The sequence below is a fragment of the Phoenix dactylifera genome, chromosome 9 (genome assembly GCF_009389715.1).
Source record: "Phoenix dactylifera cultivar Barhee BC4 chromosome 9, palm_55x_up_171113_PBpolish2nd_filt_p, whole genome shotgun sequence".
Classification (NCBI taxonomy): domain Eukaryota; kingdom Viridiplantae; phylum Streptophyta; class Magnoliopsida; order Arecales; family Arecaceae; genus Phoenix; species Phoenix dactylifera.
This window is the reverse complement of record NC_052400.1, coordinates 12,152,725-12,167,861: the sequence shown is the minus strand read 5'-3', so window position 1 is coordinate 12,167,861 and position 15,137 is coordinate 12,152,725. Positions and strand designations below refer to the sequence as shown.

The following is a 15,137-nucleotide window of genomic DNA, read 5'->3' as shown; positions in this document are numbered from 1 at the left end:
GATACAAATGTTATCGACTTTGAAGGCCACAGCCCGACTGATGCCATCGCACTGCCTCCTCTCGAAGCTTCTGGGTCCCACTCTCTCCTTCTCCTCCGCCTTCGCCGCCGCCGCCGCCGCCGCCGCCGCCCCGATTACGTCCCCATATACCCTCCGCCGGCCATCTCCGACGCCCTCTCGTCTTCCTCTTTGGGCTCTGAGAAGGCCGGGTTCCGTCTCCCGCTGTGCCTTTCCTCTGCCGGCTTCTTCTCGCGGCCTCTCTTCGGGAGGAGGGATGGGGGACCACGCCGTGTCGTATCTCTCCCAGAAGGATGCGGCGGAGATCGACGAGATCCTCATGGGCCCTCTTGGCTTTAGCGTCGATCAGTTGATGGTCCCGCTCCGATCTTCTTTCTTCCCCTATTTCTATAATCCAGTTGTTTTTTTTTTTTTTTACTTCACTTCTCATTCGAATTGTCCTCGTGTTCACAGGAATTGGCGGGACTGAGCGTAGCCACCTCGATAGCGGAGGTAATAGGGTTCTTATCCGATAGTTGGCGTAAAAATTTCATCTTTATGGTTTCCTAGGTCGGTATGTTGGCTTGTGTATGAAAACCTAGGAAGAAAAGTGTTATTTCCCATTGAATTGATTTGAAGTTGGATAATTTTCTTGAACTAAGTTGTTTTTGGCGCTGCTTGATTCGCCATTTTGCTTCAGTTCAGTTCACGGCTTCCTTGAAATCGTTCCATTTTTCTATGAGTTGATGCCGATATAATAGTATGTACAATAACCATGAGTTCCTCGAAAAAATAGGACCGCATGCTCATTCTGAAGGGATTGGTTGTTGGAGACAGGATGCCTCTCAAGCTTTTTTTATATTACCTATTATTAGCATTAGATTATGCCCTAAGGTCCCTTGCAAGGTTTCAGATTTATCTTTATGTTGATTGTTGGAAACAAGAGGTTTTTTAATGGATGCGGTTCTCAATACAGTTATTAGATGCATCTAGAGCTGCACATCTAGCTCTAGATGATGATAAGCTAGATACTGAGACCAAGGCAAGTATGCACACTTGAGAAAAGCAATGTTAGAGATCAGTCATCTTGCTGATGCTGTTGGTATTTAATCTGGACCTATAGCTGACCATGATGGATCTATGTGTTTTAAATGTCCAGGCTCTGATTCAAAGATCCAACATTTGTTGATATGATTTGCTCCATCTAGCAACTAGAACCTATTGGTTCGCCATCTTTATCTCACCTTGCTAAGATGGTTGAAATTATCATTCCAAAGTAGGCTATTTAGATTTGAATACAAATGAGAAGACCATTCACAATATATGCTGGTTATGTTATTAGTGGTCTTGTGCACATATTACTTAGTTTATTATTATTTTTTTGAAGATTCAAAAATCTTCTGAACAGGTTCAAGTATATCTAGTTCTTGCTAGAAAGTGAGAAAAATTAGCCTTTGTTTGAAACTATTGTTTCTCTAATGTATGTATCTTTTATCATGCATCTTTCCATGCCAGCTTGTTCCTATTGTTGTCACTGGTATGGTAGGATATATCTTAATTGGATTTCAATGTTCAGAAGTAGGGATCATTAAATTATGATGTTAAGTCTCTTCGCCATCCATGCTTTAACTGCCCCCTTGCGCTAGTTCCTTGTGTTAGTTTGGATATGAGCAATATAGAACTTTACATTCCTTTAAGTGAATTCCATCTTCACTGCTGGATTCCATGGTTTAACTTAAGCTGTGAAGTTTGTCTCGCAATATTCAAAATATTCTTCAAACAAAACCACTTCTTACTAGGTAACAAATAGATACTGGCTATATGTAAAGGTGCTTTTCAAGTATTTGTTAACCTGGTATCATTACTTCAATCAGAATCTATTCTTGCATCTCCTGTTCTTGCTCCTAGATTTCTTCATTTGTCTTAAACTATAAGATTGGTTTTGAATATTTAAGATTCTTCTCTGAATGTTAAAAATATATATAGTTCTTGATCAAAAGAAACCAACTGTGGTTTATACACAAAGATATAAGAAAATATCTGCCCCTATCAACATATTATAGCTTGCTGGTTTGGCATTGTTTGATATTATCACTTATTTTTTCCGCACTTGTATGGCAAGTGTTAGTGTAGAATCATTGTATTTTGTCATCATCAAATTTCATGGATATCACATCAAACATGTTTTCTACTCTATCTTAATCCTATTTTTCTAACAGACTGCCTGAAATTTTTTTGGTCTGTCTGTGAGTCTCACAAATGAAATGCAATGCGAGGGCATAATTATGTGTTCTTTACTTGATCCTTGAGCCCTTTATTATAGTGTATAGTTCCATCACTGTAGAAACAACATTTTTGTGTTCAATGAGTAATGCTTCTTTTTTTTTTCGTGCTTGAAAGTAGTAATTATGAAAAAATCGATTATCTCAATAGGTCTACAAATTAAGTGAATACAATCGCGTTCTTGCTATCTGCGGCCCAGGAAATAATGGTGGTGATGGCCTGGTAGCTGCTCGTCACTTGCATCACTTTGGATATAAACCATTTGTTTGTTACCCAAAACGGACGTCCAAACCTCTCTACACTGGCCTTGTTACCCAGGTACAGCATGGTGTCCTTGGTGAACCAATATCTTTACACCCGTTTGATAGCGATGCCTTATTTGTTTTTATTTTATTTTATAGCTGGAATCACTGTCAATCCCATTCTTGTCTGTTGAAGACCTGCCTCAGAATCTATCAGATGATTTTGACCTTATTGTGGATGCAATGTTTGGTTTCTCATTTCATGGTAATTTAAGCTCTCATAACTTCTTATCCTAGATTTTTGTCTCATTATGGTATCAATACATTACTTTAGTACTTGATGATATATATGCACATGGATTGTGTAAGTTGGAGAATACTTAAAAGTTCATGCAAACAAAAATTTAATATCTATATCAACTTGGCATTATCAATATCTATCTGAAAAAAATAATTCTTTATTTTTTCTAATAATAATATATGTGTTACCTTCATTTTATCTAAATAGGCATACAATTTATACTTTAGACTGTGGGGCACTACAAGGGACTTTCACACATCTTTATTTCTGTGTCTCTATTTATTTGCATGTTCGGAAGCATAGTTTTAGATATCATTCATTTGATTTATTCATGGTTAGGTTTATGAATCCATTGATTTGCCTTTTGCTCTTTTCCAGTCAAATGATAAGGTCTGCTCAGGGTAGACTGAGATGTATGCTGCTTTGTTTTCCATTATTCTAGTATCAAAACTTTCCTCGAGGCATTCAAGATGTATGACATAAGTTGTATGAAAGACATGATAAGAGAAATTACAGGAAAGAACTTGGAAAAGAAAACGGTATCAATCTGCCCAGACTTAGGAGAAGTAGTTATTTTCTTTGCCATACTGAAGTCCTTAAATAACATCATTTTTTCATTAAACAAAATAAATGGTCTACTAAATCCTACTATAGTATGAAAGAGACTGAAGCAGAAATTTTATATGCATGCAATAGATACATATGGTAATACATATCCACACATCTTTTTCTGTAGTGAACAGGATAAGACGTGGTTGCAGTTATTACTTCGTACATATATATCTATGGCTAATTGTTTTGGTCCATGCAAAATTAGGTCAGCCAAGGCCACCTTTTGATGTTCTTATCCAAAGGCTTGCTTCATTGAGTGGTATTGACAATGGTTTTAAAAGAAAACTGGCAATTGTTTCTGTTGATGTTCCTTCTGGGTGGCATGTTGAAGAGGGAGATATCAATGGAGAAGGAATTAAACCCGACATGCTGGTTAGCATCAGACATGAAATTTTAATTATAGATAGAAGTATTTCATTGGTCTTCATTTTAGCTTGAACAGACTTTCATTTGAGTTACTATGGAATGTCTAGGTATCATTAACTGCTCCAAAGCTCTGTGCAAAAAAATTCATCGGCCCCCACCACTTTCTAGGGGGTAGGTTTGTTCCACCATCCATTGTAAATAAGTATGGACTTAACCTTCCTCCATATCCTGGCACTTCGATGTGTGTGAGAATTGGAAAACCCCCATCAGTCGACATCTCATCACTGAGAGAAAACTATATTTCTCCTGAACTTCTTGAAGATCAGGTGATGGCTGACCCTGTAGATCAGGTATATCCTTTGACATTATAAGCTGGATCCTGCACCTAATTTTTTAAATATTTGTGCATATTAAGGATTAAATATTTGTTAAACTCAAGCAAATTTGGACCATCATTTGCTCGTTTTTTTTTCCTTTTTTTGTTTTTTATGAAAGCTTTTTGCTGTTACAATTCTCTTGTAGTTCCATAAGTGGTTTGACGAAGCAGTTGCTGCTGGTTTGCAAGAGCCTAATGCTATGGCCCTATCAACTTCTGGGAGGGACGGAAAATCGTATGTTTTTTTGCTTGGCCTCTTCATTTGTTCTCTTATTCACTTTTTAATGATTCGTTGGATGCACCTTTGCCATATGCTGAAGTTCGGCTGTAATTATGCTGAACTTGGTTCTCTTGTTTGTGCAGGTCATCACGAATGGTCCTGCTGAAAGGAGCTGATAAACAAGGATTTGTTTGGTTAGTTTTGTTTTGCAAACTGATTATATGAAATTATTTGACTCGTTGAGATTCATATTTGTGTTATGAATGATTTGTTGGTGCTAATTGGATGGTCATAAATCTGAAGTTCATTATTTTTATTTATGACTTTTGATTTGTTTCTTTAGGTATACCAATTATGGAAGCCGGAAGGCTCGAGAATTGTCAGAAAATCCTCATGCCTCACTTCTTTTCTACTGGAACTCTCTTCATCGCCAGGTGATGCAGTGCTCTACTTGGTACTATTTAGCTATGACTTAAGTGTGTTATTTATTCAAAAATTGTTTCTTTTGATTGTAATATGTTATCTTTTAGAGCACGAGTCAGTTAGTTCACTTGGAATATCCTTCTGCCTTGTAACTTACTTCTCTTCTGTTCAATAATTTCATTTTAATTGACTGATTGTTAGAAGACAGAGGAATCTGACATTCTGCTGGATTATTTTGAGTTTTGGCCCAGATATAAAATAAGCGGGGCAAGAAAGAATTGTATGATGAATGCTTTTGTTTTGTATGGACCATAAATTGACAAATTGTGGGATATCGACATGGATTACACCAAAAGAAGCTTGTGATCTCACTATTGTGCAATAAAGGGAGATAGTGAGTTAGAGACATTTCCAATAGAGTCTGATTATGATGAATGAATGAATGAAGTAGATATTTATTCCTAATGTATCGTGAGCTTACCAAAGCAATAAGACGAGAAAAAATATTATATTATGGCAAGTTTGTCATTGTTGCATGAGTTGGATCATTAAGCAGCAATGGAGGGTGGTGATGCAAACTACTGGTCTACCTGGTAGATTGGTTGGATCGGGTTAACTTGGTGGAGAATCTAATCATTATATGTGGGCCCTAGGGATTCTTTACTCTGTCCAACACTGACCCAGCTTACTAGATTAAACCATGGTCTGCCGTACCGGTCCGTACCGGCCGGTACGGGCTGGTACGTACCGGTCCGAACTGGGACCGGTACCGGATCAGCGTGGAATCCGGTACCGGTAGTTTATTGTTGAAGAACCGGTACGGGACCGGTACGCCGCCGGTACGGATCGGTACGGGACTGGTTTCGTACCGGTCCAGGGGGCCGCCACCGGTACACCTACCGGTACCGGTACGGCGGACCTTGGATTAAACAATAGGAAATGGAGTTCTCTTTCTTCTTGGATATATTTCTGCTTAAAATGTTGTAATGGAGAAATAGGTAGTTAATTTGTTAGGTAAGCGATTGTATTTTAGAATTTTTTTGATAGATATACTCCCCCTTTCCCTTGGCTCAAACACATCTCAGTGGGGTATGACAACAATGGGCAGCCGATGGCTACAGCAAGAGGTGATATACCTTTCTCTTATGCTACTCAGAGCTTCTTCTCCCCTCCTCCGCCTCCCTCTCTCTCTCTCTCTGTTCTACCCTGTATCTGTTAGAAGGTATATCTAAATGATATCAATTGAGATCCAGGTCTGATAAGGTTATGGTTGAATGTTGATGCAGGCTGTAGGTTGACTTGATCTGTTTGACAGCATGTCTATGTTAGCACAGAAGCTTTAATGGTTATCAGCCCTGATTGGATCAATTGCACCTCAGGATACTAATGCATGCTGTGGAGCTTGCTGGAAACTAGAAAATAGATGGTCTTTTATAAGCATATTAAGAGTAAACCTAGGAATTATACTGAAAATGTTGGAAAAAGATTGAGATAATAGCATGTGCGGTAGTGGAGGCACAGATTTGCTTGACGAGAAGACAGGCTTCAATTTGCTTTGGAGGCTTATAACAGACAAGAGAAAAACAGATAAACATTAATAGAAATAATGGGAAAATGTTGTAAAAAGATTGCTGTGTCACAGGATGTGCTTGTTAATAGGAACTTTGGCAAAGAATATTCATAAGGCTTGCATCAAATAATAGGATTTTTGAAAGTTCAGAATATATATTCTTTGGTTATCTTGGCTTAAAGTCCCACTTGGTATGTATAATATTTCTTGTCTTTAGATGAATTTTCTAATTTGCTATCTTTCTTACAGCCTCAAAAGGATTTCTTGTCTTGCATGAAAAAAGGCATGCATTATTGGTGTTTAGAGCTCGCTATGTCATCTTTGGTCTCTATTATATGTAACCTTTCATTATTAAAAATCCATAATTTTAGATAGATGTCAAAATTAACATGATACGCATCACAATGCATTGGTTCAACCAGAGGTATATGCCCAGAGCGTGTTATTGACATTCTTATTTGTAAAATATTCTTAATCATTCTGATTTGAAAGAGAAAAAAATTCAACATGGTTATTTACCATCTGGTTTGAGTACAGTATCTGAGATTATCAGCACCACAATTTGCAGGTTAGAGTAGAAGGGACTGTTCAAAAGGTTTCTGATGAGGAATCTGAAAGGTACTTCCATAGTCGTCCTCGAGGAAGTCAGCTCGGAGCAGTAGCTAGCAAGCAGGTCTGGTTTTGTTTTGCTTATCTTTGAGCATCTATAAGAGCAATCACATTTATTAGAGCAATCTCTTTTATTGTGCACACTTGACTGAAGATTTTTAATATTTGCCTGTCTATAGAGTACTGTTCTAGCTGGAAGGCATGTGCTATCCCAAGCATTCAAGGATTTGGAAGAAAGATACTCTGATGGGTCAGTCTATCCGAGGCCTTAATTTCTTGTTAGTTTTGAATATTTTCTGATTGTTGAAGGTCATGCTAATTTCTTCATAGTGGACGCACACTAGTATTTTGCTGTTATCTTGGCATCTATAGACTACATGAAAGCTTGGTTATACCATGATATTTAAGCTGCATTCTAGGCTTACTCTATGCATACTCTATGCATTTCATATCTTAAAAGTATACTCCCACCCGCGAAATATTAAGTCACTTTGTTTTTTGAAATAAAGACTAAAGATGTGAGGACTCTTATTCTTTCTTCAAATGTAAAAGCAGTTCAACAACATTAAAATATTAATGTACCACTTGTCTATCCATAAGTTTAAAGGGAGACAAAGTAATAATAGCACTGCACATATAGCAGAGGAATGCATATATGATTTGTGGCGCACTGTTCTTATAGCAGTGATATCATAAGATTATTATACTAAATATGGTGGACGTGGACGAAGCGCGTGCTGTCTCTGGGTTTGCTTACATGACCATAGCTAGCTGGAGTTTTATGAAACCAAAACATGTTGTCTATTGGTTTGTTGTATTACAAATCCTTTGCATTTCAAATTTAATAACATAGAATGCTTTGTCTCATTATTAGTTTTATAATTAGGTGGTATTGATGTATCATTTGGAGCTATTATGTAAATATACTCCATTTGGCTAAATTTTCAGAGTACGGTTTAATATTACACTAGAGTCTAGAGTTGATAACAGACTAGTTTGTTAAGCAAGTTGGTGACTGCCCCAAGTTCTCTCTCTCTCCCTCTCTCTCTCTCTCTATATATATATCGCCCCAACCGGCCTCATGTTGTTTTTCTTAAATTTTTTCTTCCTTTAGGTTTTCTTATGGGTGAAGAAGGTTCGTTTGAGTCCTAAGATTTTCTTATGGATAAGGTCTATTTGACATCACGACCTCAATGTTACTAATCTTAGTAAACCAATATCCTTTATGAACATTTAAGGAGGTTTATTTATTGTTCTAGTTGCTGACCAGGAGCAGAACTTCATAGAAAAAAATTCTTATCGTTCATCTAATGTTAAACCTTGTTGATGACCATGTGAACTCTGCATCATTTAAACAGATCGAGTAGCTAAAATAACCTAATTTTCTGATCCTATTCTGTACTTGATATGATCAAACAGGAGCTTGATTCCTAAACCAGAGTATTGGGGAGGCTACAGACTAACACCAACAGTCTTCGAATTTTGGCAAGGACAACCTTCTCGCCTGCATGATCGGTAGGTTCATCTTATTTAGTTACTCAATTTTTCCAACACATTCTCAAAATTTTAAAAGACTATGGCTTCTTAAGTATGAATTAGTGCACATTATTTTCCTTGACAGGCTGCAGTATTCGCTGAGAGAGGTAGATGGGAAACAAGTTTGGCATATTGAAAGGTTGTCCCCATGACTAGCACCCTCACTTTCTGCCCTTTAACAATAAGGAATGACCTTATTGAATCCTTTTCATTATAACTTCTTCGCCTGTGAGATCCACCAAAACTTTTCACAGCATGGAATGGTGCCCTGTGTTTGGTTTTGTTAACTTTATCACTTTGGACCTTCTTCTTTGAGATATATTCTCCATGAAAGGTGTCGAACAAAAGCATCCAATGGCTACTGAGTGTGAGCCCGCCATCTGAGTTGCTGTTGTGATCTGGAGATCCGAAGCTCCCTGCTGGTCCTGAATGACAGCCTTGTGTGGCTGCCTTCATCAAAGTAAAAAAAAAAAAGAGTAGACAGCTTTGTGTGGCTGCCATTGGCACCCCACCAGCCTTCCATGATCCCAAAATTTAATTTTTTTACCTTATTTCTGTCATTGCCCCGGACTTAGGTTGGGTTCCCGTGGAAATTATGGGCAGGAATCTGGTGCTTTCCAACAACTGGATTAGTTGTGGGTGATGGGGGCAATGACAGTGGGAAGATTCTCTGCACCCATCACCTGGCTTGGAAGACGATGCGATCGCTGTATTAAACAAAATGTTTTTGAAGTAATCAAGTCTTCAAGACGCCCTCAGTGGGAGCAGAAACTAAAATTTAAATGATAAAATCACTTAGCCAAGGACATGCAAAGCTTGTGGGGATTAAAAACAAATTGTTGGATCGTTGTTTATTATTTATCTGCAATGAGGCAGCAAATGGGCCGGTTGGGTCGGTCATCTGATTTGCTTGATGGAGACTCTGCCTTCATTAAGAAAACCTTCTCCAAACATTGCGTCACAGTTTTTAGCTGAGCAGCAGGAAGGCTAAATTTGGGCTGACTTGGACAATATCTGTGTTAAATTTTCTCCAAATGAATGTGTTGATGCAAACCGCCTAATGCTTTCTCGGATGGTCTGAGTAATTTCAAGTGGTTTTCAGCTCCTGTCCGTGATTTGACTAAACTGACGTTTTCTATTGCTTGGGTCTAAAATTCCTCCCCTAGTTGAAATTTGAACTGGTTACGACCAATTACATTTGAAAAAGAGCCTGTAATTAGTGTGCTGGCATGGAAAACTAGGCTGCTTCCATGCAGTTGGAACAGGTATGTTTCCTCCCGGGCCAAAACAACAAAACTTGGTGCTCCAGCAAGCATTGACAAAAATTGTGCGCACTAGTACATGCCTTAAGCTCCGAAAAATTATATCCTACATTGCTTGTATCCCATCAATCACAGCCATTTGTTCATATGAGCTTTAAGTGCTCATTTCATTGTAAGAATGAGAGGCTGTGATTGGCGGTGTGCTCGGTGTGTGAGCATAGGTTGTAATTTTGTTGACCCCACTAGTGCATGAACTTTGGCCAAGCAATAGGAGTGGTAGCTGTGGTTCATGCCGCATGTAATGTAGAGACAATCAACTCTTCACCGGGGTCGGTAATGCTTCAGAAACTGATCGGACGCAATTTCGAACATAATTTGGCAATTTAGCATCAATCAATTCTGAGATGCCTCATCCTGATCTAATTTGTAGCTGAAAGGGATTTCGATCTAAATAAGTTTATTTTCGGCCACCAGCATTGGATTTACCAGCAGGCACTCCTATCTTCAAGTTGGCCTAGTGTATGCATGTATGCATGATTCATACTAAAAGCAGGGATGATAAGATGGAACAAGAAGAATTTCTTTTGGACACTTCTCATGGGGACCACAGATTTCCTACATTTCAGCTTTGATTTGGGCTTTGTTTGGCATTGATAGAAATAAACTGTTCCATTTTGATGGGTTTTACCATCTGCTTGCACCACAAATGATTAAAGGAAAAACAAGTGCTTATGATTTCCCTCTAATCCATCCCCAGAAAATGGATTGCAAAGGATAGCATCAATCTTGCGAAAGTGTGTGGCCTGCTCTTCTGTGAAAGGATACTCAGCTCAAGGCCTCGTGCTCTTCAACAAACACGCTTCCCATCATTAAGATGAGTCACTTTCTTCCTGTCCATCTTCATAGCTTTTCACTTGAACTTCCCTCTTGTCTCTTTGGACATGGCTTTTCCCTGGCCTAACTGAGTTGGACCACCCAAAGGCCCAAAGCCTGAAGAAACAAGAATCTCAGAACTGCCTGGTTTTAATTTTTAAATATTGCAGCCAGCCACGCCCCCGCTTCGGGTCGGCTCAATTCAACTGGGGGTAAACATTACCTAAGGTTCCTGTGCCAGGGCTCAAAAGTAGTGGTAGAACTGGTGTTCGTGGCATTAATTTATAACTGATGTCAGGTCTACTGAATGCACTAGAGCTAGTAAATTCTTTGACAGGAGAGAGCCCACAAGCTTTAAAGAGGGTGATGAAATGAGTTTGAAAGGTCTTTTGACCGCATACATCAAATCCTTCTGTAAAAAGCTCCCAAGAGGTGACTACTCTCTCTCACAGTGGGTGCGCTACCACGCAGCTTTTCATGTTGATTGGCTCGGTGAGAGAGAGAGAGAGAGAGAGAGAGAGAGAGAGAGAGAGAGAGCATTAATAGGGTGCTGTTGGCAGTGACTGTGGGGCAGTGGGGGATTTGCTGCGCTGGAAATAGGGTAGGGGTTGGCTTCGGGGGGCAACGATAAGTGATTCCTTCCACTTTCAAACAAGGATGTAAAGCTTCCGACCCATGACCTCCATTCAATAAGCTTCCCTCTGCCCTCTTCCCCCTCTCTCTCTCGCTCTCTCTCTTAAGTTGGGGAAATGATTGGGCCTTCCAAGTGGGGGCCACGCATGAGAGTCTGAGTGCAGCTCCAGAAAAGTTTCCACTTTTAAACGTTACATTCGAATAAGATCTTGTACAAACGAGAGTTGTGTGTGTGGGGGGGGGGGGGGGGGGGGGGGTAAATTTGACCCCAGTTTTCTCAGTGTGGCAACTACAGCTATAGAAAATGCTTCCCCAGGCAGGATGTCACGTAGAGAAGCTCTACGAGGCATTAGAATTCAATACTGGATTTCCTTGGGATGTCCAATTCCTTATGAAGTTAGGTGCTGGGGAATGGAAGTCAGGCCAAACTGAATGGAAGAAGAGGGAGCGGCAGCGAAGGTACTGCTGCTACTTTTTGTCTTCTGGTGGGATCTAACTTGGTGCTCTGTTTGTTTCTTCTGAGCCTCTGTTACTGGTGTTGTCCTTGTCTGCATCGGAGATGCATGTAGCTTATTATTGACCTCCACAAAAAAATAATAAGTTTCCAGCAAGTCATGACAAGGACGCTTTTCTGCTCAATCTTTCACAGAGCCAGGACCTAAACCTATGTGCATGTCCTCTAAGTTCATTCGCATCATGTTCTGCTAAAATTTATGGAAGCGCCGGCAAGCCATGCGCCCGATTGTATCATTACATTAACATTTGCCTGTAACCCAACCAAAGGCATGTTTAGTTCGCAACGGAAGTCGGAGTTGAAACGAATAGATTGGAATGAGAATAAAACGGCTATATTCCTCTGTCACCAGAATCAGAATCGAAATCAAAATTAGATTTGAATACTAGATAAGAGTAGAGATCTGACTTTAGGAGATTACGGCATTTTTATTCCTCTGCAGAATCGTAATGGAAATAGAATTCTCTCCAACCAAACGGCTGGAATGGGAGTCACTCATTCTCATTTCCACTCCAAAGTCCAACTTCCTCCAATGAAACACGCCCTAGATTATTAATAGCACCATAAAGATTTAGAAGGAATCATGAGTACCGATCAAGCACATGTAATGCTTCAATTCATTACCATATATAGCATCTAGGTCCGATTTATCATTTAAGCACTAGTCAACGAGATCTTTATGCTTCCAGGTCATTCTCGCAAGTTGGAAGAAAGGGACTGGCAATTTAGAGTTTGTATGACAGCAGAGGCATTACTATTGGGTTCCAAGGACTTTTTTTTAAGATACCTTAGCATTTGGAACATTGAAAGGCCGGAGAATCCGAGTGGACTTTGCATTGATCGGTAATTGGACGAGTTATTGCGTAAGTTGGTTCTATTCTTTCAGTTCTGATTTCCATGCACGCATCTCCCTACAGCACTCAGAAATGGACCTCCCACGTTGACAAGCTCCACTAGGTGGGTAGTGGACTGATCACCGCGATTCAAGGTTTCATGGACCAGGATGTTTCCACATTTTTGAGCCTCCGATTTAAATTATTGGATACTTTTTTAATGTTCTTTCGTATAGCTGGGGCATCTATTGATGTTTTCTATCGTAATCCCTGCGATTCAAAGCTTTCTTAGCGAGTCACTGCAAACTTTTCCAAAAGCTTTTCCATCAACACATTGGTTTGACAAGCGGAGCGATCCTACGTTGCTTTTCAAAAGGTTCTTTTATGCCTTTGCATGCCTTAAACCTTTCAAAGGTTGAGCTGTAAAATTTGGCCTTCTAATGTTAAGTTTGTGTTTTCTTTATAGACATATGATTGATTGACTGTAGTAGTTGATTGACTAGTCAACCAGCCAGTGGGCAGCTGAACGTAGTGAAAGTTTGCCTTTTTGTTTTGATTGCTAAGTTAGCCCCTGATCAAGACTATTTTGAGTGATTAGGAGTGGGTTAGAGCAACATGACTTCAGAATTTTCTTCTTTTCCTCGAGTTAATTCTCTTTACCCTTTCCAGTCTCCCCTTGCCCTCTTCACTCATGTTACTCTTATAAGGTTCAATACTGCATGCAAGAGATCCATAGGCTAGGAAATTATGCCGTAGGCAGGTACACAAGCCTTATTTATGGTACATGACAAAAACAAGATTTAGAAATACAACTAAGAGTTCAATGACTTAAAGAGCTATGGAAAATGATGAAAAAAAATTAGGAGTTTGCCGTTATAGAAAGCTGACTTCATCAGCCTATTAATGGTTGCCAAGCTCAAAATTGAGGGAGCAAGAAACAGAAGATGCTTCTAGTACTGTTTGCAAGAAATGTATTTGCGATATCCAGTTTCGAGTTCTTTGAGCTGGAGGAGCAGGTTCATTTATGATTTTTTAGGCTGGAATGAGACAAGGTTGGACCCTTGCCTTTTTTTCTTTTCATTATTATGCGTGTGCATGAGCATGCATATAGATAATAGGAGTCCTATAACTATTAATGGAGAAGACCAATGATGTATAACATTCAGATATTAGGAGTGCTAGCTGTATCCCTTCTGTTAACTCATCTGTGCTCCTGCTGCCGCATCAGTCATCACAAAAGTGCTTCACTTTATTGCCATCAATATCAGGAGTTGCAGAACAAAATAATAGAAAGAATGGAGCGCCATCATCCTCCTTCAGAGTCCTACGATCATCATAAAGCACAATTCAGAACACATGCAAGCTCACAGGAGAAAGAAAAAAAAAAGACAATCTTGAAGAAGAAAGAAAACCGGAACGACGTCGATCGTTGGCGATTCATGTGGATGAATGATTCGATATTAACCCTATGTGATGGCTTTTTAACATATCCTCTTAATAGCAGTCACGATAGTCAAGAAAGATGAGGAATGGAAGTAGTAATGGCAAGAAGCTTGTAGGATCCAGAGAAACCACCATTTTTACAGTCCTCGGGATATCAAAATCTGCTTAAGAGGTAGCTCATGTTGTCTTAATTTGATGCATATGATATCAAACACCCTGTCCACTGCCTTCCAATCGATGAACTGCTTATCCAGCATTCTTCCCTCATACCATGCGCCTGCAAGCCTGCTATCACAAGGATAAGGGTGCCAACATCCAAATAGGACCTAATAGTGTAAGTTCAACCCAATTTGATGAATATGATATCAAACACCGAGGCATACATGGAAAGGTGTTGATTGCCATGCAGGACAGTCGGTGGAGTCAGAAATCCTGGTGTTATTATGAATTGTTTTACAGGAAATTGCAGACACCACTGAAAGAGTCATATAATTGAATATGCTCAAACGACAGACCTTTACATGGCTATATAAAATAATTGTCGCTAATCTCTTCCATAGTGGTGAACATCTCTTGCACGATGGTGTTAACTGCGCACATAATATTAATGACCAGTTCGTCAAGGTGGGCTATTTAGAGGGTCACCTTTAAACAACATAATATAAACAAACAAATAAGATGAATCCTGAAATCAAATTGATGCTTTTCTTCCTTTGGTAGGGAAGATGGTGGCACTTTTTAATTTCCTCAATCTAAACCAGTGTGGATGGAAGGAATTGTAATCTAGATCTGGAGAAATCTCTGCTACAGACCTTTATGTAGCTTGATGCCGCTGTTCAGAGATGAGGATTCATTTCAGCTTCCAAAGTAACACCTAAAATCAGTCATGGCGAAGTTTTATGATTAACACAGGGAAGGATACCTCGACAAGGAAATCCATTAAGTTGGACAGGAGCTATATTTACTGAACTTTGCTTTTACTTCTGATCAGCGGACTGAAAAAATCATTGCATTTCTAGATATTGTAAGATTCTAGCAATCCGT

The 15,137-nt window shown here is 39.4% G+C and overlaps 1 protein-coding gene across 1 annotated transcript; it reads left to right on the top strand.

The window, feature by feature from the left end:
- On the top strand, positions 1-9,081 carry LOC103701790 (pyridoxine/pyridoxamine 5'-phosphate oxidase 1, chloroplastic). The gene is made up of 13 exons (XM_008783962.3): positions 1-373; positions 472-510; positions 2,431-2,598; positions 2,682-2,787; positions 3,641-3,807; positions 3,909-4,151; positions 4,324-4,412; positions 4,541-4,591; positions 4,741-4,831; positions 6,959-7,063; positions 7,179-7,249; positions 8,419-8,514; positions 8,621-9,081. Exons 1-13 carry the CDS (start codon positions 8-10, stop codon positions 8,685-8,687), a joined length of 1,659 nt encoding a protein of 552 aa, XP_008782184.3. The 5' UTR covers positions 1-7; the 3' UTR covers positions 8,688-9,081.
- Positions 9,082-15,137: the final 6,056 nt, after the last annotated feature.